Source organism: Globicephala melas, chromosome 1 (assembly GCF_963455315.2).
Source record: "Globicephala melas chromosome 1, mGloMel1.2, whole genome shotgun sequence".
Lineage (NCBI taxonomy): Eukaryota > Metazoa > Chordata > Mammalia > Artiodactyla > Delphinidae > Globicephala > Globicephala melas.
In genome coordinates this window covers 133,743,567-133,764,650 of record NC_083314.1, presented here as the reverse complement: position 1 = coordinate 133,764,650, position 21,084 = coordinate 133,743,567, and the positions used below count along the sequence as shown (strand labels likewise).

The window sequence follows — 21,084 nt, the reverse complement described above, 5'->3', positions numbered from 1 at the left end:
TTTTTCCTTTTATATGAATTTACTTGAATTGGTAGAATATAGCACCACCTTATGCCCTATATAAGAATTACAAGCTACTATTTTATTTCTGCTTTATATTGTCAAAAATTATATCATACATGGAATTTCTTACTCTATCATTCTAAGAATTTTTTAAAAACTCAACCTTCTTCCATTTTTCTCATAATACTCAAACTGTCAACTTAATCTATAATCCTTTCAAGTTGATTTATTTGAATGAGCCAGCCAATTTGTCAGTACTTTTTTCCTTTTAATTCATAACATTTTAGTCTAGGTCCTAGAGAAAAAGCTCTGTGTGATTGAAAGTCTATTTGTTTTAAAGTAAATTTGGGGTTGAATAAGCATTGTGTGTTTAATAACTGTGACAGATCTTAAGAATTTGAATTCTTCCTTTCAAACAAGAGAGCTACAAATTCTCCTAGTGGTGTTATTTAATATTCAAAGTAAACTGATTATCACATTGAAGTTTGGTTGATATATATAATATATAGGTTTTCTTCTATTTAATAATAGCTGTTTTCTTACCATTTTCCAGCCTTATTAACCATGTGTTGTATTAGAGTGATTGTCTTTCAAAGAAACTTGTAAATTCCCTTCTACCTGTACCTTTTCTAAAATTGGAACTTAGGAAAGACGTCTAATAAAAATACTTAATTCGCTCCCCAGCTAAATTTTATAAAGCATCTCCTATCATCCAGAGATACCATAAGCACATGGAGAAACTCTTCCATTTTTGAGTTTCCCAAATGCCACAAGTACTTTTCACTATGTGTACCAGGCAAAATGCATTGTTTTTTAGTTTCATTTAAACATTTTTTAACCGGAGAGTAGGAGGCTGCTATACCCATGGTTCCAATACAAATTTAAGAAATTTTTTAGATACTAAAATCTACATTTTTTTAGTAAGAAAACCAAATAATTATGTTTATCTTAACACTTCAGTATATGTATAATTCTGAATGATAATGAGTTATCATACTTATGATAATTTTATAAACATGAAGTTTTAAAAATATTAGCTTTAGAAAAATCATGGCAGATATTTAAATGTGGGGGAAAAAAAGAATTTTGAATATAGCTGGTAGTTTGGAGAGAAAGTAAGGATACTTAGGTTCAGGTCTGGTTCTGCAATCAACGAGGATTGTGAATTAAGCATATCATTTTATTTTTCAGAGTTTCATCAGTCAAAAGAGAAGTCTGACTGAATTGCTTTTTAGACTTCTACCTTTAATATTCTGTAATTCTAAACTAGTATCTTTTACCATTCCAGTTGGGTAAATGTAAAAAATATATTCATAAGTTATATTAGATTAAATTCCACGCGTGCTGCAACTAAGGAGCCTGCCTGCTGCAACTGAGACCTGGTGCAACCAAATAAATAAATAAATAATTATTTTTTAAAAATTGATTGAAAGGAAAACAGTTTAAGTGTTTTCCGTTTGATGTCAGAATCTTAGTTCGAACTGTCTCAAAATTCCATATGATTGTATCTTTCCTTTCTCATCTGTGGCAGATCATCATCCAAGGTCATGTTGATTATGTTCAGGACAATTGGCTTTGAAATAATGTCAGCATCTGTTGTTAGTCAATAATACATTCCCATCCAAGAGATTTACAGGGAGGCTAAATGAAAGTCTGTACATACTCTTACTCATCATTAACAGTTGAACTTTTGACTCAAGCCCAACTTTGAACCTCATTGTGTTATAAAAATTTTGAATTTAGTACCTTGAGTATATTTTCTTTTAGAAACATGATTTAATGGTAAAGCTTTGATCCAGAAGTCTTAGACTCTACACCTAATATTTCTACAAACTCCTTGTATAACTCTGAACCCATATAATCTATGGGTATCTCAATTTGTCTGTTTATTAAAATGACTAATTTATATCTACCCCATATTGTCTTATAGGGATGTTGTTGAAATATCATGTATAATGACTTGTTTCTGTCATGGGCAGTATACTTGTGAAGATGAATTCCAATAATTTAAGGTCACATTTTAATTTCTCAGAATTAAAAGTACACATATCTTTTTTTTTTTTTTTTTTTTGCGGTACGTGGGCCTCTCACTATTGTGGCCTCTCCCGTTGCGGAGCGCAGGGTCCGGACGCGCTCAGCAGGCATGGCTTACGGGCCCAGCTGCTCCGCGGCATGTGGGATCTTCCCAGACCGGGGCACGAACCCGTGTCCCCTGCATCGGCAGGTGGACTCCCAACCACTGCACCACCAGGGAAGCCCAATACACATATCTTTTAGACCCCAAAGGTGTGACAGTGCATGTGACTAATGACTGACTAAAAGCTTGAGTAATAGTTTAGCAATAATGATAATTTCTTAAAATTCAGTTTAAGAAGAAATCTCTAAAGAAAAGATGAATATAAAAATGGAAAACTTACATAATTGAAAAATAACCAAAACTAAAATTAAAGGAAATAGAGAAAATACATGCAACAAAGTTTACAAAGGTGATTAATATCTAAAATAATCAAAATAACTTATTAAAATATGTAAGAAAAATACCAAGTCCACAATAGATCTATGACAATAAGGGATAAATAGGCAGTTCACACAGAAGGAGACAAAATTATAAACACATGGGGAAATGTTCAACCTTGCTAGTAATTAGGGAAATTAATGCAAAAATCATTACAATACCATTTTAATTTATTATATTTTATTACATTAATATAAATTATTGTAAAAAAATCATTAACAATACCATATACAAAAATATATGGAATACTATAATGCATATTTTATGTACTCACACCTAGCTTAAGAAAGCATCCCCAACCACTAACCAATTTTTTCATGGTAACACTACTGACCAAGTTATGGTAATAACAAATTATCAAATTATCACAACTGTAAAGTTGCATCACTTTTATAAAGCGGTATGAACATATGTCATTAGCCTTAAAAATACACATACTTTTTAAAAAGTTTGTTTACTTTTATTTTATTTATTTTTGGCTGCATTGGGTCTTCGTTGCTGCACAGGGACTTCCTCTAGTTGTGGCGAGTGGGGGCTACTTTTCCCTGGGGTGCACAGGCCTCTCATTGCGCTGGTCTCTCCTGTTGCGGAGCACAGGCTCTAGGCATGTGGGCCTCAGTAGTTGTGGCACATGGGCTCAGCAGCTGTGGCTTGTGGGCTCCAGAGCGCAGGCTCAGTAGTTGTGGCACATGGGCTTAGTCGCTCCACGGCATGTGGGATCTTCCCGGACCAGGGCTTGAACCTGTGTCCCCTGCATTGGCAGGCGGATTCCCAACCACTGCACCACCAGGGAAGTCCCCACATACTTCTTGCTTAGAAATTCTTCTAAAGGATATTCATCAGAAGAAAAGCATTTAGACAAAATAGTATTCGTTTTAGCATTATCTATACTGATAACCTACATGTCCAACACTTTAGAAATAGTTAAGTAAGTAATGGTATACAAACTCAATGGGTAATAAAAGAACCAGTTAAATTGAAATTTTGAATATTGCTTAGCAAAATTTTTTTTTATCGTGCTAAAATACACATAACATAAAATTTACCATTTTAACCATTTTTAAATGTATGAGTCTGTGGCCTTAAATACATTTGTGTTGTTGTAAGACCACTACCACCATCCATGTCCAGAACTTTTTCATCATCTCTACTTGAAACTGTACCCATTAAACAATAACTCCTCATTTCCTCCTGCCCTCAGCTCCTGGCAAATGCCATTCTACTTTCTGTCTCTGAATTTAACCATCCTAGCTACCTCATATCAGTGAAAGCATACAATATTTGTCCTTTTGCTTTTGTTTTGGCATACTTCACTTAGCATATGTCCTCAAGGTTCATCCATGTGTAGCATGTGTCAGAATTTCATTCCTTTTTAAAGCTGAATGATATCCCATTGTAGGTATATACCATATTTTGTTTATCCATTCATTTGTCAATGCACATTTTATATATTTGAGTCTTTGCTTTCAGTTCTTTTGGATATGTACCCAGAAGTAGAATTGCTAGATCATATGGTAATTCTATGTTTAATTTTTGGGGAGGAACTGTCAAACCTTTTCCACAGTGGCTTCTTCACTTTACATTCCTATGAGCAATGCACAAGTGTTCCAATTTCTCCACGTCCTTGTCAGCACTTGTTATTATCTGTTTTTTTTTTTAATAGCCATCCTAGGGGGTATGAGGTGGTAACTCATTGTGGTTCTGATTTGCATTTCTCTAATGATAATGCTGAGCATCTTTTCATATGCTTATTGGCCATCTGTGTATCTTCTTCGGAGAAATATCTGTTCAAGCCCTATGGCCATTTTTTAGTTGGTTTCTTTTTTTTGGTTTCTTGTTGAGTTGTAGGAGTTTTTAGTATAATCTGGATAATACTCCATTTCAGATATATGATTTGCAGATATTTTCTCCCACTATGTGGGTTGCCTTTTCACTGTGTTGATAGTGTCCTCTGATGCACAAAGGGTTTTTAATTTTTTTTTTAATTTTTTTTTTTTTTTTGCGCTACGCGGGCCTTTCACTGTTGTGGCCTCTCCTGTTGCGGAGCACAGGCTCTGGACGCGCAGGCTCAGCGGCCATGGCTCATGGGCCTAGCCGCTCCGCGGCATGTGGGATCTTCCTGGACCGGGGCTCGAACCCACGTCCCCTGCATCGGCAGGCAGACTCTCAATGACTGTGCCACCAGGGAAGCCCGGGTTTTTTAATTTTGATGAATTCAGTTTATCTATATATTTTTGTTGTTGCCTATGCTTTTGGAGTGTCATATCCAAGAAATCATTGCCAAATCTAATGTCATGAAGTTTTCGCCCTATGTTTTCTTCTCAAAGTTTTGTAATTTTAGTACTTACATTTAAGTCTTAGATCCATTTTGTGTTAATTTTAGTTTATGGTATAAGGTAAGGGTTCAAAGTGATTATTTTGCACAGGGATATCCAGTTTTCGCAGCCCCGTTTGTTGAAATTTGAATTGCCTTGGCACCCTTGTTGAAAATCATTTGACCATATTTGTGAGAGTTTATTTCTGGTTTATCTTTTCTGTTCCATTGGTCTATATGTTTGTCTTTATGCCAGTATCACACTGTGTTGATTAATGTAGCTTTGTAGTAAAATCAGGAAATGTGAGTTCTTCAACTTTGTTCCTTTTCAATAGCACAATGTTTCAGATATAACATTAAATGAAAAAGGCAGCACATAAAATAATATTAATTAGAATGTAAAAAAATAGGTTTTTATATAAAGTCAGTATTAGGAATGATTACATAAGAATCAAACTAGGGTGGTAGAACTATGGGGACTTCTTTTCCTTATTTTTAAATTTCTAATTTTAAATGTATTTTGGTACCAGTAAAATAATATAAAATATAAATGTAATTATAATTTACATAGTAGAAAAATGGTGTGTAAGTATATGTTAAGATAGTTTAGCCTTTAAGAATGTGAGTAAGATATCAATATCAATGTAAATAATGTTTGTTCTTGACTCTTCAGTGCCATAGTAAATCCTTCTAAAATGGATTAATAATATTTTTTTAAAAAATATTTATTTATTTGGTTGTGCCAGGTCTTAGTTGCAGCAGATGGGCTCCTTTTAGTTGCAGCTCACTGGCTCCTTAGTTGCGGCACGTGGGCTCCTTAGTTGTGGCACATGAACTCTTAGTTGCAGCATGCATGTGGGATCCAGTTCCCTGGCCAGGGATCGAACCCAGGCGCCCCGCATTGGGAGAGTGGAGTCTTAATTACTGTGCCACCAGGGAAGTCCCAGGATTAATAATATTTTTGATATTATTGTTACATAGCTAATGCATGCCTTTTCAGTTGTTATCTTAATATTATTAAAGCCTTGAGCTTATTATTTAAATATACTAACATAATTTTTCAAAATCATCCTTTATATAGTCACTTCAAAACCTCATTAATATTCTATTTTTGGAAGCCATTAGGAGTGGAACAGAAATATGTCTTATAGGTAGGCAAGCCTACTAATGATAAAGTGGAAAGCATATTTTTGCTCACATCTATGGTAATGGAACAATTTCTCATACCTTCAACAAAGAATCTTTACTTTCTGCAGAAAGTGCCATCTTCAAGTAAAACCTGTTATGAAGTTCTAGTTATGAGATCACATGTAAGCATGTTGGTTTGGAACTAGGAGAAGGAATTTGAGACCAAGAGATAGTAGAGCTAATTTTATAGAGAGGTCTTTCTCAAAACTGGTATTTATCAGCATTTTGCTATAGCTGTGAAATGAGTTCAGTCTTTTAGTTACCTAGACTTGAAACAATTATTCTGGTTTATTATACTTTATCTTTTAAATATAAAGTCTTTTCACTTTTTCTTTCAACATATCAGTTTTAACAATCCTTACTTCTTCATTCTTAGTATGCTCTAAGCACTAATCTCACCCTGATTATTGCAGCAGCATGTTCATTTATTACTTTGTTTCAGTACTTTTCCAGCTCTCATGACCTGTATTTTTCATATTTCTCCTCTCCATTTTATCTTTTCCTAACTTTTTGTTATCTAAATGCTGCCTCTTAATGATGTTGCAAATTCCTGGAGGGCACTGGCTCTAGTTGACATTTCTTTTATGTGTTCCCTAGGTTTTTTCTCATTGCTCTGCATGCTGGAAACTTGTAATAAATATTGTTTGAAAAAAGTTTTCCTTCATTTCAGGAGTGGCAATGTGTACAATCAAAAGGTTGCTTTTTCTTAGAAGAAGATGGTGAAATCATTAGTCATCAATATAGGATGCAAATAGCTCAGAGATCCCTGGTTTATCTAACAATTAAGCCATTAAACCTGAGTCAAGCTGAAGGCAAGTTTAAATTTTCTGTATTTTTTAAAAAATATCAATTTATGCCCACTTTGAAAATACTTATGTAAGTATTTGATGGTTCTAATTAGTGAAGAAAATGATCTGCCTAAGAAACATGTGGTTACATATTGCAATACACTTAAAGTCGTTTGTACATTGACTGTGTTGTCATATTATGCAAAGAAAGTAAATTGTTTTGGACATGTTTAAAGTATTTTTCTTTTAATTTATTTAAAAATGAGAACAAAATGTTACCTGGTTTCCTTTTGACATAGAATTAACTTTTTATCTGCTAATAAGTCCTTAGCTTTTTCCATTTATCAATTTTTTAAATTAATATGCACGAGACAACTTCTATAGGAGCATAATTTGGGACAAATATGAACTGCAGGTATTTTTGAATACCTTCAAAGTGCCATGTCATATGACTTAGACAATCCTTATTAATAATTTTCATATCCATGGTAATATTCTTTTTCTATACATCAATGCTAGATAAAAATTAATAATTTCCTAGTGTCTACAGTGGTTATTACATAATTTTTAATTAGTGAAAAATGGCTATATGGGTGCTTTCCCTAGATATCCTTTTAATGTTATTGTTCTAAGTATCAATCTTTATTTTTCTTTTATTATGTTTACATATAAACATCTACTTACTAGAGGATTCTTCCCCACTTACATTACTTTTCCCTCCTAAAGTAGAGATTCTGAAAGTTTTCACTGTATATATTGTAGGACACTTACAACATTTGGTAAATGATACTTTTAATTTTTTTTATTTTAATTTTTTAATATATTTATTTATTTATTTTTTGCTGCATTGGGTCTTTGTTGCTGCACGTGGGCTTTCTCTAGTTTTGGCGAGCGGGAGCTACTCTTCGTTGAGGTGCGTGGGCTTCTCATTGCGGTGGCTTCTCTTGTTGCCGAGCACAGGCTCTAGGTGTGTGGCGAGTGGGAGCTACTCTTCGTTGACGTGCGTGGGCTTCTCATTGCGGTGGCTTCTCTTGTTGCCGAGCATGGGCTCTAGGTGCGCGGACTTCAGTAGATATGGCACGCGGGCTCAGTAGTTGTGGCTCATGGGCTCTAGAGCACAGACTCAGTAGTTGTGGCACCCAGGCTTAATCGCTCTGCTGCATGTGGGATCTTCCCGGACCAAAGCTCAAACCCATGTCCCCTGCATTGGCAGGTGGATTCTTAACCACTGCACCACCAGGGAAGCCCTGGTAATTGATACTTCTAAATGACAATTACAATAGTCATTTTTCAGATAAAAGTATCAAGATAGGTCTGCAAATTCAATGTAGTTGTTTATTCTCTGTATTCTTATGAAGAAGATTTTTTTTCATTTATTTATCAAATATTTATTGAAGACCTTATAAACCAAGTATCATATTAGGTGCTTAAGATACAGATACATCAGAGTACAAAAAATACAAAATCCCTGCCCTTATGAACTTACATTCTAGTGGAGGAAATAAACAATAAATAATAAACATAATAAATAGTAGGGGATTCCCTGGTGGCACAGTGGTTGAGAGTCCGCCTGCCGATGCAGGGGACACGGGTTCGTGCCCCGGTCCGGGAGGATCCCACATGCCGCGGAGTGGCTGGGCCCGTGAGCCATGGCCGCTGAGCTTGCATGTCCAGAGCCTGTGCTCTGCAACGGGAGAGGCCACAACAGTGAGAGGCCCGCCTACCGCAAAAAAACAAAACAAACAAACAAAAAAAACCCCATAATAAATAGTAAATGACATGGTGTGTTAGAAAGTGATAAGTGCTATGGGAAAAACGTAGAGGAAAAGGGGCATTGTGAATACGAGGGAATATGAGTTGCCATTGAAAGGGAGTATTAGTGTATGCTTCATTAGAGGTTGACATTTGAGCAGACTTTGAAAGAGGTGTATTAATTATCAACTGCTGTGTAACAAACTACCCCAAAACTCAGTGGCTTAAAACAATTAAACGTTTGTTTGCTTATGAGCAGTTCTTTTGGTCTGAGCTGGGCTTGGCTTTTCTCTATAGGGCTTACTCATGCATCTTTGATCAGCTGCAGGTTAGTTGGTGGCTGGCTTTAACTGATCTTGGCTGGGCCCTTTCCTTTGTATGGGTTTCAGCTGAGACAACTTGATTCAGCCTTTTATAGTCTCTTACCCTCTAGTAAGTTAGCCTGGACTTGTTCTTATGGTATAACAGGACTCTAAGAGAGAAAGCAGAAGCACCATAGGCCTGGGCTCAGAACCAGCACATTACTTCTGTTACATTCTGTTGTGCACAGCAAGTCAAAAGGCAAGTACAGATTTACAAGGTGGAGAAATAGATTTGATATCTTGATGGAAGAGCTACAAAGTCACATTGCAAGGGGTTGTGGATACAGAGAGGGATGGCCATTTTTGCTGTCTTCCACAGGAGGTAAGGGAGTAAGTTTTGTGGATGTAGGGCTGGTGGAAGGGGATGGGTGAGGAGTGGAGGAAGTGACAGGTAGAGGGAATCCTGTTCAGAGGCTCTGAGGTGAGAGTGTGCTTGGTGTTAGAAGAACAAGGTGGCTAGACTTGGTATATTGAAGTAAGTAAGGAGAGAGTGTAGGGCCTGAAGACAGGGAGAAACAAGGACAAAAATCAGGTACAGTTTTGTTTTGTTTTTTGCCATAATGAGAACTTGGACTTTTACTCTGAGAGAAAAGAGGAACCCTTAGGAGGCTGCCATCAAGATTTACTCTTCATCTTTGATTTTCAGTAGTTTGAATATGTGTCTTGGTGTTTTGGGTTTTTTTGTTGTTGTTGTTGATGCTGTTTTTGACTTTTGGGGAGGTTTTTTGTTTTTTGGTTGGTTGTTTGTTTGTGTTTATCTTTTTGGTATTTATCCTACTAACAGCTCTCTGAGTTTCTTAGATTTATGGCTTGTTGTCTCATTACTTTTAGATAATTTTCCATCTTTATCTCTTCTGCTCTCTCTTTTCTTCCACTTATACACCTGACATCTCGTTCTCCTGTGCGCCACCACCAGTAAGCCAGTGCTTGCATCTCATCTGTCCTTGGAGGGGTCTGTCTTTCCTTGGATTTCAGGCTGCTTGGTTGTCCTGTGACCTCAGCTCTGACAGGTTCAAGAAATGTTATAATTTTGTATTTCATGCATTTTTTCTCATTGTTAGGGTGGAAGCAACATTCTTCCAACTTTCAACTGCATTAGAGGATTTTTAAATAGAGATGGAACATAATCTGACATATTTTAACAAGAGCAGTCAGGTTGCTATATTGAAAACAGATTGAAGGTACAGAAAGCAAGGGGTCCAGCTAGGACTCTATTGCAGAATTCTAAGAGGGGACTGGTGTTGCTTTGAACTGGGTTGTAGAGGGTATAAGAAGTAGAGATTCTGGATATATTTTAAAGGTCAAACCATAGCATTTCCTGAGGCTTCGTTATGATACGTGAGAGAAGGGAAAAGTTAAAGATGATTCAAGGATTTGGGGTTTTAGCAACTGGAAGGAATGAGTTACTCTTATCTGAGATAGAAAAGAGTATAGATGGACAGTTTTTTTTTTTTTTTCAGATGTTTGGGAAAGCCAGTTTTAGACATAGAAATCCAAGTGGAAATGTCAAATAAGCAGTTGGGTATATGGGTCTAATGTTCAGAGGAAAGGTCCTAGCAAGAGATACAAATTTTGGAGTTAACAGCATATAGATGATGTCTAATATCTCTTCCTCCTATGCTCCTTTACAGGTAAGCCACTGCTTGCATCTTCTCTCTTCTTGAAAGGGTTTGTTTGTCCTTGGATTTCAGCCTACATGGTTGCCTTGCAACCTTAGCTTTCTGATGAGTTTAAGAAAAGTTATGATTTTTAGAAAGTGTGTATATAGAGAATGTTTCTAACAATTTCATTGTGTATAGGTATATGCCTTATTGCAAATGCTATGATGTTTATAAAAATGGATGTGTATTTCTAAAAAAGAAATCCGAATGGGAAAGAAGCCACTACTTTTTTAAATAGGAAAGAGTAAGTAGTGATTGCTTATTTTAAGATGTTTGGGTTTTTTTGTTTATAGGAAAACCATCCCCTTGGTTATCAGTTGATACTGCCTTGTATATTCTTAAGGAAAATGAGAGTCAAGCAAATCTACAGTTCATGTGTTTTACTGAACTACGAAATAGAGAGGTATACATATTTATTTTCTAATGTTTAGTTAAAAATATAGTATGACCTCAAGTTTGAGGGAAATAATCGTTTTTCTATATATTTTAAAACTTTTTATCTTCCCTTCCAATTAAGGTATATACAGTAATCACTGTTCATATTGCATATGTTTTATTAATTGTGAAGGACTTTTTCTTATTTGCTGAGATTTAAAAATTGAGGATTGATTGGCCATTTTGGCTTCATAACTTATAAGTTGTGTGACATTGTACTTCACTTTCCTCTTTTCTAATGCCCTGATACCGCACATGTGAATATTTTTTGTTATACTCAATAAAAATGATTGATGCCAGTGGATTTTTTTCCCCTAAATACAAGCAATTCAAGGCTTTGAAAAAGTTCCTCTAGATGTTTGTCTTACTTATACTACTATTGCAAAAAAGAAAAACTTCAAGATTACTATCCTCAGGCTTGACTCATAGGGTCCAAAAATAGATTGATCTGAAGAAATGCTTTCAAATGATTTTATATGTTGCCCATGGGGTTGTTCTGATCTTTTCTAATTATATATTTACTCAGAGGCCAAATATGTGAGGCAGATACATAAATGTGGCTATTTGTTTTATGAGGACTACAAAATATATCTGCTACACAATAACAGGAATAATACTATTCAAGGGCTTACTGCAATATCATATTTAATCTTTATATAGGCCCAACGACAGACAAACATTTCCCTGATGGAATGTTATATAAAAGTCTTTATTGTTGGCTTCCAACAGACAAGAATAGTTATAGGCAAGAAACAAATAAAATGACAGCAGTTAATGTCAAAACTGACTACAAAGTTAAATTCAAGATAAAGCATTGTCTAAAACAATAGCTTTCCCACTTTGTTTTGCTTAAAATTACTTTCTTACGAGATTACATGTATAAAAATGTTAGTACATAGCAAGCCTATAATAAAATTTGAATGAGTTTCTATTTACCTCTTTCCTATAGGCCTCTGTTTATCTTTAATATGTCATATTTACAAAGGATTTTTAGTTTTAGTTTCACAATTATTTTCTTTAAGAAGAGTTTTGTGCCCACGAAAGACTTTCCATTTGCCAACCACTGTGGCAGTTCAAGTTTATATGTAGAGATAAGGGAGGTTCAAGGGATAACATATATTAGGAAACAGCAAGAACTGCTTTTCATTCCTGGATATCAGTCAACATCTGGCCAATCTAAAAGATTATGATTTCCAAAAGATGGGTTTGGTCAATCTTTAGTTTTCAAAATGGCCCTCACTTTTATAGGATTGCTTCTTTTATCAAAATAGGACATGGTCACTTTAGGATGATTATGGTTCCTCTGACTTGTGAGGGTAGAAATAGGGCCGAACCCAGAATTTGGATGAGCAACTTTGTTTTGTATATGAGTCCCCAGGATGACCTAAAATAAACCTGGGATTTGAAAGGAGTTTTAGACACAATACCAGACAGAATTCCCTAGGGTTATTCTGTGCTGAAGGGCAAATGGCTACTTGCTTAGATATTATACACGACTAGGAAATGCTTAGGTTTAATATATTTGACAGAGACAATCCCTAGGTTTTATAGGAAGACATTGGGCTCCAGAAAGCACCTAGAAGTTTCATAGAGGGATGCCATTTTGCTTTTTCTTATAGAACAGGAGAATAAAATGTTTTCCTATACAAATGTCTTGGCACTCATTATAAATATCCTGTGATGGAAAAGAATTTTGTATAAGGTAGGTTTATCTGGGACTCTGCCTTCTTGTTTTATAGTCCATATTACATAAATAGTAGTAAAATTCCAGTGCTTTTGTCCACATAATTGTATTTTTACAAATATGGTTAATTCATACAAATAGTGAACTCTTTTAAAATATATTTAATTTTTATGTTGTGTCATAGCAATCTGAATTACAAATCATATGTTTATATTTGAATCAAATTAGGCAACTATAACCCAGAAAAATTCCTCTAAGATTTTTCTCTTTGCTTCCTGTTGAAATATTTGCATAAAAAACATTTTTGAAAATTATTGGGAAGATTTAGAAGTTATATAACTTCTAACCTGTTACAGTTTTAGGCATTTGTTTTTAAAATATATAAAGTAATACGTCTAATATTATTAGCCTTACCATTAACAAAAAGATTTTGAAGCCTATAAAACATTGATAGAACCATAATAGAATTGGTGAATATTGGTATAAAGAGAAACTGTTTCTAATGCTCCCTTTCATAAGAAAGATTAAAAGTCATTAAGACTCATGGTGGTTGTTTGTTTGTTTGTTTTTAAAATTCTTTTGGAAAAGATGTTTGGGTGGACTGGTGAACTAGGACCTGGAATTTACTGGTTAATTCCTTCCACAACTGGCTGCAGGCTAAAGAAAGAAATAAAACCAATAACAGAAGAAGCCCAACTTGTACATAGAGATGAAACAGGGGAATTATTTCTCACAAAGGAATTTAGGTAAGTTTTGTTTATTAAAGTTAAGAGCTATAACATCTAGACTGGATATATATCAGTAGCCTGTCTTCCATCCTTTCCTTTGGCTAGCTGCAAATCCCAACCCCACATTCTAATCAATAGCTCAACTCATCCACTAGGCATCTGAAAGTGACCTTCTACTCATAGGTCTGGGATTGCCATTCATTTCTGGGTTCCATACATTTGGCAAGTCAACTTTAGTTGCGTATCTACTGATTTCTCATCCACTAGAAATAGGTCCTGCTAGTTGCACTATTAACTTAGATAGCTATCAAATATGAAATCCAAATAGGGTAGTTCTCCCATACCATACATGTACACAGTAAGATCTGGCTGCAGGTAGAGAGGAAGAAGAAAGTAGATGGACAAAGGAGAAAAGAAGAAGGGAACTTCTCTCTGAGTTCCTACTACATGTTGACATGCTGGGGTTGCTTTGGAAACTTGTTTATGTCATGTAATACTAGACTGAGTAACATATATATTTGGATACATTAATTTTATCATTCACAAATATTGTTTTTTATTTTATTCTTTTGCATTATGGTTTATTATAGGATATTGAATATAGTTCCCTGTGCTATACAATAGGACCTTGTTGTTTATCCATTCTATATATAATAGTTTGCATCTGCTAGTCCCAAACTCCCAATCCAACCCTCCCCCACTCTCCCTCTCCCTTGACAACCATAAGTCTGTTCTCTGTGTCTGTGAATCTGTTTCTGTTTCGTAGATAAGATCATTACAAATATTGTTTAATGCCTTTATATTACTTCCTTTTGAAAGTTATCGTCATAGAAACCTTTTTCAGTCTAGTTGCCTTAGAGACAAATAATTTGCTATTTTTTGTAATTTTAGGTCAACTTTATCAGATATATTTGAAGTAATTGATTTAGATGGAAATGGTCTTCTCAGCCTTGAAGAATATAATTTTTTTGAACTGAGAACAAGTGGTGAGAAATGTGATGAAGATGCTTGGGCTGTCTGCAGAGGTAAGCACTTTTCGTTTTCTTAATGGTTATGTAAAACATATATATATATATACATACACACACCCTTTCATCCTTAAGAAGTGAAATGTCAAATTTCTCCATGGAATATTGTAGCAATTGGGACAGTTTAAAAGTAGTAGTATTGTTTGTAGACCATAAAAAATTAAACATTTATTTTCCTTAAATTGGTAGTTGGTGTAGTACTCAAGTTAAAAGAAAATGTGAATTAATTAATCATAATTTCTATGTTCTTTGGAGCTTAGAATGTAAAAAACTTTGTCTTACCTCTGATAGCAAAGGGACTGAAGTGGTTGAGAGACCCAAACTGTGCCCAGGAGAGGGCAGCAAAGAGCTAATAGGCTAGAGTTTTACTAAAAATTAAGAGGTTTCCAGGAAGTCGTTTATATATGTTAAGAATTCTTTTGTTTTTTGTATTTGAGTTGAATTAAGAAAGTCCATCGATGGACGTATAAAAGCCAAAAATGCTAAGATAGGCAAAGAAAAATACTGAGAGCGAGGCGAAGTCAGTTGTCACTTGCGAGGAGTCTGGGAAGAGGGTAGAGCTTGTATATTTAAGCCAAGGACTAAAAGGTCAAAGGGGAAAGCCAGAAAGCCACAGCCAACTATAGATCACAGAACAAGAAGTTGAGGAGGCTAGAATGCAGTCAGGAGAGAGATTAACTCACATGTTGCTGTCACTGGGGTAGTAATGTGTCCTAATCCTCTGGTTCTTGAAATGGTCTAAGCTTGGCAGTCAGTGAGCCAGAGAGGAGTCTGATAAGTCTGTTTATCTAAACAGCAAGTAAGGTAGAAATATTATTAATATAAAGGTTTTTAAAAATACATCTCTTTTTAACTGACAGTTTATATACTGTAATCAGTAACAAGAAATGTATATTGATTTATAATAGTAAACTTCAATTAACAAGACTGATAATACCCATAATAGAGTATTATTTTTAGGAGGATGTAATCATCCTGTAACTTTAATGATATAATATTTTGATTCTCTTTGTTCCCTTGTCATATATCAGTTGAATATATTTGTATGAGTATTTTCTGAGTTCTCTATTCCACTGATCTGTTTGTCTCATCTGTCACCAGTACCACACTGTCTTGATTACTGTAGCTTTAATGTAAGTCTTGAAGTTGGGTTTTAATAAACTTTAAAAACTTAATGGAGAATTGATCATTTTAAGTTTTAAAAGTAGACTATTGATAGTCTCTATAGCATAGTATCTAGGTACATTTTTCTTGAAAGTAATAATTTCTTTGTATTATATATCAAATATTAATTTTTTTCATCTTGCTTTTCTACTTAGTAGCTCCAGCTTCCATTTTAGTGGCTACCATGTCTTTCTATGATCTAATTTAATCTACATTTACTTTTTTTCCTTACAAAAGTTATGAGTCACTTTCCAAACTCTAAACATTTTAAACTATTAATCAGTCAACCAGTTTTAAGCAGTTATGTCTCTGCCTCTTTTCTCACAGTAATGTGTACAAAAGAGATATCTCAAATAAGAGTACCCATTTTCCTTGGGTATATTACAGATGGGAGTTGGAAAATAAGATCTTTCTTTGTTGTAGGACAATTAACAGAATGTAATCTAAAATGAGTAGCTGTTTATTGTCTGTATTATAGAAACATTCAGGAATTATATATATCTAGATATTTCTTCATGAATTTATGCTTATAAACAATGTTAAAATGGGTACTTAGATTTGTCTGGGACATTCGTGGACTTCAAAGTGTTCCCATTATCTAACAGTTTTTTAAGGACCAGTGGACAATTCAGTTAAAATTAAAGCAATTAAGAATATAGCAGTCTCCTTAAACCTGGCACCATCCACATTTCCCTTTTGAAACACCAGTAGTTTGGGGGGTATTACATCAAATTCATTTGGGTTTAAGTAGCAAATATATAAGAAGCATTTTAATTTTTGAAATACAGCACTGGCTTTGGCAGCACATATACTAATTTTTGAAATATATGTCAGTATATACTTTAGATAAGCAGGCAGGTTGGAATTTACCCAGAAAAATTAAAGTTTCCTCTGATTTTGGAATATATTTGCACTATTTTTGACTTCAGATCTTGTTGAAAAACTAAATCATGCACTGTGACAGTGCTTATGCTGAGTTGTGGAAAATTAGAACAGTATCTCTCAAACATGTTTTGAGTTATTCTTATTTCACTTTTGTAGTGCTCACAGTGCTCCTTTAAAATAAACATTTGTGAATACTAATATATAATAGACATTTTAGTAAGTGTATGAATTTTTAAATTATGTAAGAAAGAAACTTCTGGTTGTTTTGACAGAGAATTTCGATACAAAGAAGAATGAACTAACAAGACAGGGCTTTATGGATCTGAATCTAATGGAAGCCAATGATGGAGAAGGAGATCCTCGTGACCTTTGGGTAACTCTACACTCAATGGGCTACAATAAAGCTCTGGAACTGACAGAGGTAAAACAATCTTGAAGTTTTTCAGTGGGTTTAATGTACATAATATTTTACCCCATGAGCATTTTCCTGACACAGGACTTTTGAATTGGGCTCTAAAATCCTTGAACTTCAATACGTGAATGAATCCTGGGTACAACAGTATGTTTCTGCTAGTTTATACAAGTTCTTACCTGAAATTTAGTTACTGCCAACATTTAAGTAATTCAGGAACAACAGGAGTTTGAGCATATGATATGCAGGAAAAAGACTGGTAATATAAAAAATTATATTTCTTAATTGGCGATGGCTATTTGAGTTGCTAAAGTTTCATTTCTATTCAGAGACTCTTTGTCCTAATAGAATAAAGGCTCTCATATAATAAGGAGAATATGTCTGGATGAGAACTGGAATTCTGATCTTTTTACAGAGGTACTCCTTGGGTTAATATTTGTAAAACACTTGGAGCAGCACTTGGCTCATAGAAAGCACTGTGTATGTATTAGCTCTCATTATTATTATTTATTAACATGGTAAGGTATAAAAGTTGAATAAGACTCACAATAAACCAGAGGAATAATAAAAATTAGGCCTATTTCTTAAATTTTATCTTTTTGTGTCCTTTAATAAAGTTTAGAATAAAGGATTTAATAGTTTTAGACCACACAATTAGATAACAATACATTTGTTTATAAATTAAAAATAGTATCTGTCCTTTCTATAAATAAATCAACCTCAGAGGGTAACACTACCACCAACAAATTTTAAGTTTTGGGTGTATTGAGTCTTTGGTTTAGTTCCTAGTTTTGACATCATTTAACATTCCTCATAAATTTGTTTTCTAAGAAGTTCTCTATAATTTTTTTTGCCATTTCTATTAATAAGAGGTGAATAGTTCCAGTAACTTTTTACATCCTACTTTAACCTAACATTTAGTGAATATCACATTTTTAAGCATGGTGCAAAATCAGCATCTAATCTGTGAATAATATTGTGTCTGCTACACATGCTTTCACTTAACAAAGGAATTAGTTAAGAGCAAATTAAGACATTTTATAACATTTGCTGATGTCATTGACTTCTGAAGTCATAGGCAAGAAGGATTTCTGAGATAAAGATCTTTTTATTTAAATTTTATTTTTTTATTGAATAGGTAATATATTCATATCACTGAACGTTCCAAAGCTTAAAAAAAAAATTTATACAGTGAAAATGTCAAAGGATGATGAGACCACCACTCAGTAGCTGGAATAAAAGGACAAAAATGAATTGATTGCTTACTACAAGGGAGAGCTATCTGGTCAGGTGTAGTTTCTCTATGCAAAGCAGAATGTTCATCTTATTTATAAAGTGTTTTGGGGAAGCATGGTTACTCAGGTGAGACTGTTGACTGGTTGGCACTCAGTGGTATATTTATTTACATGAGTCTGTCTGTGATTGCTTGACTTTCAAAAGTAAGGAGCCAACACTGGCTGACTTACAAAAGTGTGTTTATTGAAGTGAGTTGTTGCAGATCAACTGAACAGTTTTAAAACAAGTTTCTGGGGAGAGAGATCAAGATGGCAGAATAGAAGGATGTGGATCTCACCTCCTCCCACAAATACATCAAAAATACATTTACATGTGGGCAATTCTCACAGAATACCTACTGGACACTGGCAGATCTCATACAACCAAGAAAGATCACCACGTAACTGGGTAGGATGAAAGAAAAAATAAAAAGGAATCAGGATGGGACCTGTACCCCTGGGAGGGAGCTGTGAGAGAGAAAAGGTTCCCTCACCCTGGGAACCCCCTTCACCAGCTGGGAGATCAGCCGGGACAGAAAGGGAGATTCAGAGGCTCAGAGGAGAGTGCAGCAATAGGCTTGCAGTAGGCAGAGCAGAAAGAGAACAGCACAGATGGTCCTGGCCACCTTGCTGAACACTCCAGTCTGAGATGCGCATCTGTTGGTGTGCACAGTGACTGGGTGCTGAAACTTGGGCTTCAGTGGACAGACCTGGGGAGGGGACTGGGGTTGGCTGCATGGAGACAGCCCAAAGGGGCTGGAGTGTGGCCTGGGCCACAAATGGGGGTGTGCACGGGATGAAGCCTAGGTTCGCCATAGAAGCCCCGTTGTTAATGCATGCAAAGGGAGGGGCAGGGCCCTACACTAGCAGCCTCATTCTCCAGTGACCTCACAGCAGGCGCAGCCCCACCTCCATGAGCTCTGGGAGCACCAAGCTGCAGTTGCCCACATGCAGAGGCAGAGCTGAAATCTGAGCCAATCTCCAGGGGCTGCTCGACTTCAGAAGCCGGGCTGAAATCTGAGCCTTGTCCAGAGGCTTTGCAACTTTGGTGGATGTATGCTGCCAGCACCTTTGTAAGCTCAGCACCTGTGGGACATCTGTGAGGATTACTGGTGCTCCCATGGCTGGGGCAGGTCTGGAGTTAGCAGCTGTGGGCTTTGCAGGCACGCACATGCGAAGGCAGGGCCAGGGTCTGCGCTGATTCCCTAGTCCCCACAGTGGGTTCAGAGGCACGACCATATGTGACTACTGTGGGTCCTGGTGCCTATGAACACAGTACCTGAGGGACATCCGGGTTGATTGCCTGCAATCCCATGGCTGAGGTGGGGCAGAGGGCAGTGCCAACAACAGTGTACTTTGTGAGCACACAACAACTGACACACGACACCAGAGCACACTACCTTGTGGACAGCTCCCACAGAGGAATACTCAGTGGCTCTCCCAGCAGAGGTACTTCAACCCCACCTACCCCACACCACAGCTCAGAAATGGATCTGGGGACTTCTAACTTCAACAACTGAAGAGCAGACCTTGACCCTGACAGGGCTATGACAGCCCTGAGCAAAGAGGAGGCCCTGCTCAACATCCAGTGAAGGCTTTGGTCACCACAAGTCCAATCACACCCCCTATCAAGGGGATAACAGCCAGCACACACTGAGGAAAAATGTGGCAGGCATCCATACTAAAAACATCCCTCGCACCAAAACTATTAGACTCATGTAGGCTACACAGGAATACTCCCACATAAAAACAGCCCTTCATGACCGCAGTAGATACCTGTTTCTCCTAAATTCAGAGTCAGAGAAATATAAGTAGAATGAAGAATCAGAGGAACGACTCCCAATGAAAAGAACAAGAGAAAGTCCCTGAAAGGACAAACAATGAAACGGACCTCTCCAGTCTACTAGATCCCAAGTTCAAAGAGGAGGTAATAACAGCACTGAAGGGGGAGTTCCCTGGTGGTCTAGCGGTTAGGATTCAGCACTTCACTGCCACGGCCTGGGTTCAATCCCTGGTTAGGGAACTGAGATCCTGCAAGCCTCATGGTGCAGCCAAAATAAACAAAACAAAGCAACAACAAACACTGAAGGAATTAAGAAAGCCTATTGGTAGAAATGCAGATCACTGTGACAAGGAACTAGAAACTATAAAAGAGGAGCCAATTAAAATTAGAAAACTCACTTGCTGAGATGAAAGCCAAGGTAAAGGCAGTAAATAGCAAACTAAGTAATGCAGAAGAACGAATAAGTTATCTGGAAGACAGAATAATGGAAATCACCCAACCAGAACAGCAGACAGAAAGCTAAACAGCAAAAAAAAAAAAAAAAAAAAAAGAAAGAAAGAAAGCAATATATGAGACCTATAGGATCATATAAAGCAAGCCAATCTATGCATAATAGGGATCCCAGGAGAAAAAGAAAGAGAAAAAGAGATTGAAAATGTATTTGAGGAAATTTTGGCTGAAAAATTCCCAAACCTAAAGAAAGAAACATATCCAGGTACAGGAAGCACAGAGGGTCCCAAACAGGATAAGCCCAAACAGAACTATATCAAGACATATTATATAATTAAAATGGCAAACCTCAAAGATAAAGAGCGGATTCTAAAAACAGCAAGATAAAAACAAAGAGTTAGTTACAAGGGAGGCCCCAAAAGGCTGATTTCTCTACAGAAACATTGCAGGCCAGAAGGGAGTGGCAAGACATATTCCAAGTCCTGAAAGGGAAAAACCTGCAACCTAGGATACTCTACCCAGAAAAATTATCATTTAGAATAGAAGGAGAGATAATGAATTTTTCAGATAAGCAAAAACTAAAAGAATACAGCAATACTAAACCTATCCTAAAAGAAATATTGAATGGTCTTCTCTAAATAGAAAAGAAACAAGAATC

General features: G+C 36.0%; 1 protein-coding gene across 4 annotated transcripts in view; it reads left to right on the top strand.

Annotated features, from left to right (window-relative positions):
- Window positions 1-21,084, top strand: part of EFCAB7 (EF-hand calcium binding domain 7) — a 50,632-nt gene that overhangs the window by 15,866 nt on the left and 13,682 nt on the right. For all 4 annotated transcript variants that reach the window (XM_030865812.3, XM_030865811.3, XM_060304800.1 and 1 more), the window contains exons 7-11: window positions 6,691-6,832; window positions 10,877-10,986; window positions 13,291-13,448; window positions 14,322-14,455; window positions 16,780-16,928. In XM_030865812.3, the coding sequence (XP_030721672.1) occupies window positions 6,691-6,832; window positions 10,877-10,986; window positions 13,291-13,448; window positions 14,322-14,455; window positions 16,780-16,928 (693 nt within the window). The remainder of the gene's footprint in view (window positions 1-6,690; window positions 6,833-10,876; window positions 10,987-13,290; window positions 13,449-14,321; window positions 14,456-16,779; window positions 16,929-21,084) is intronic.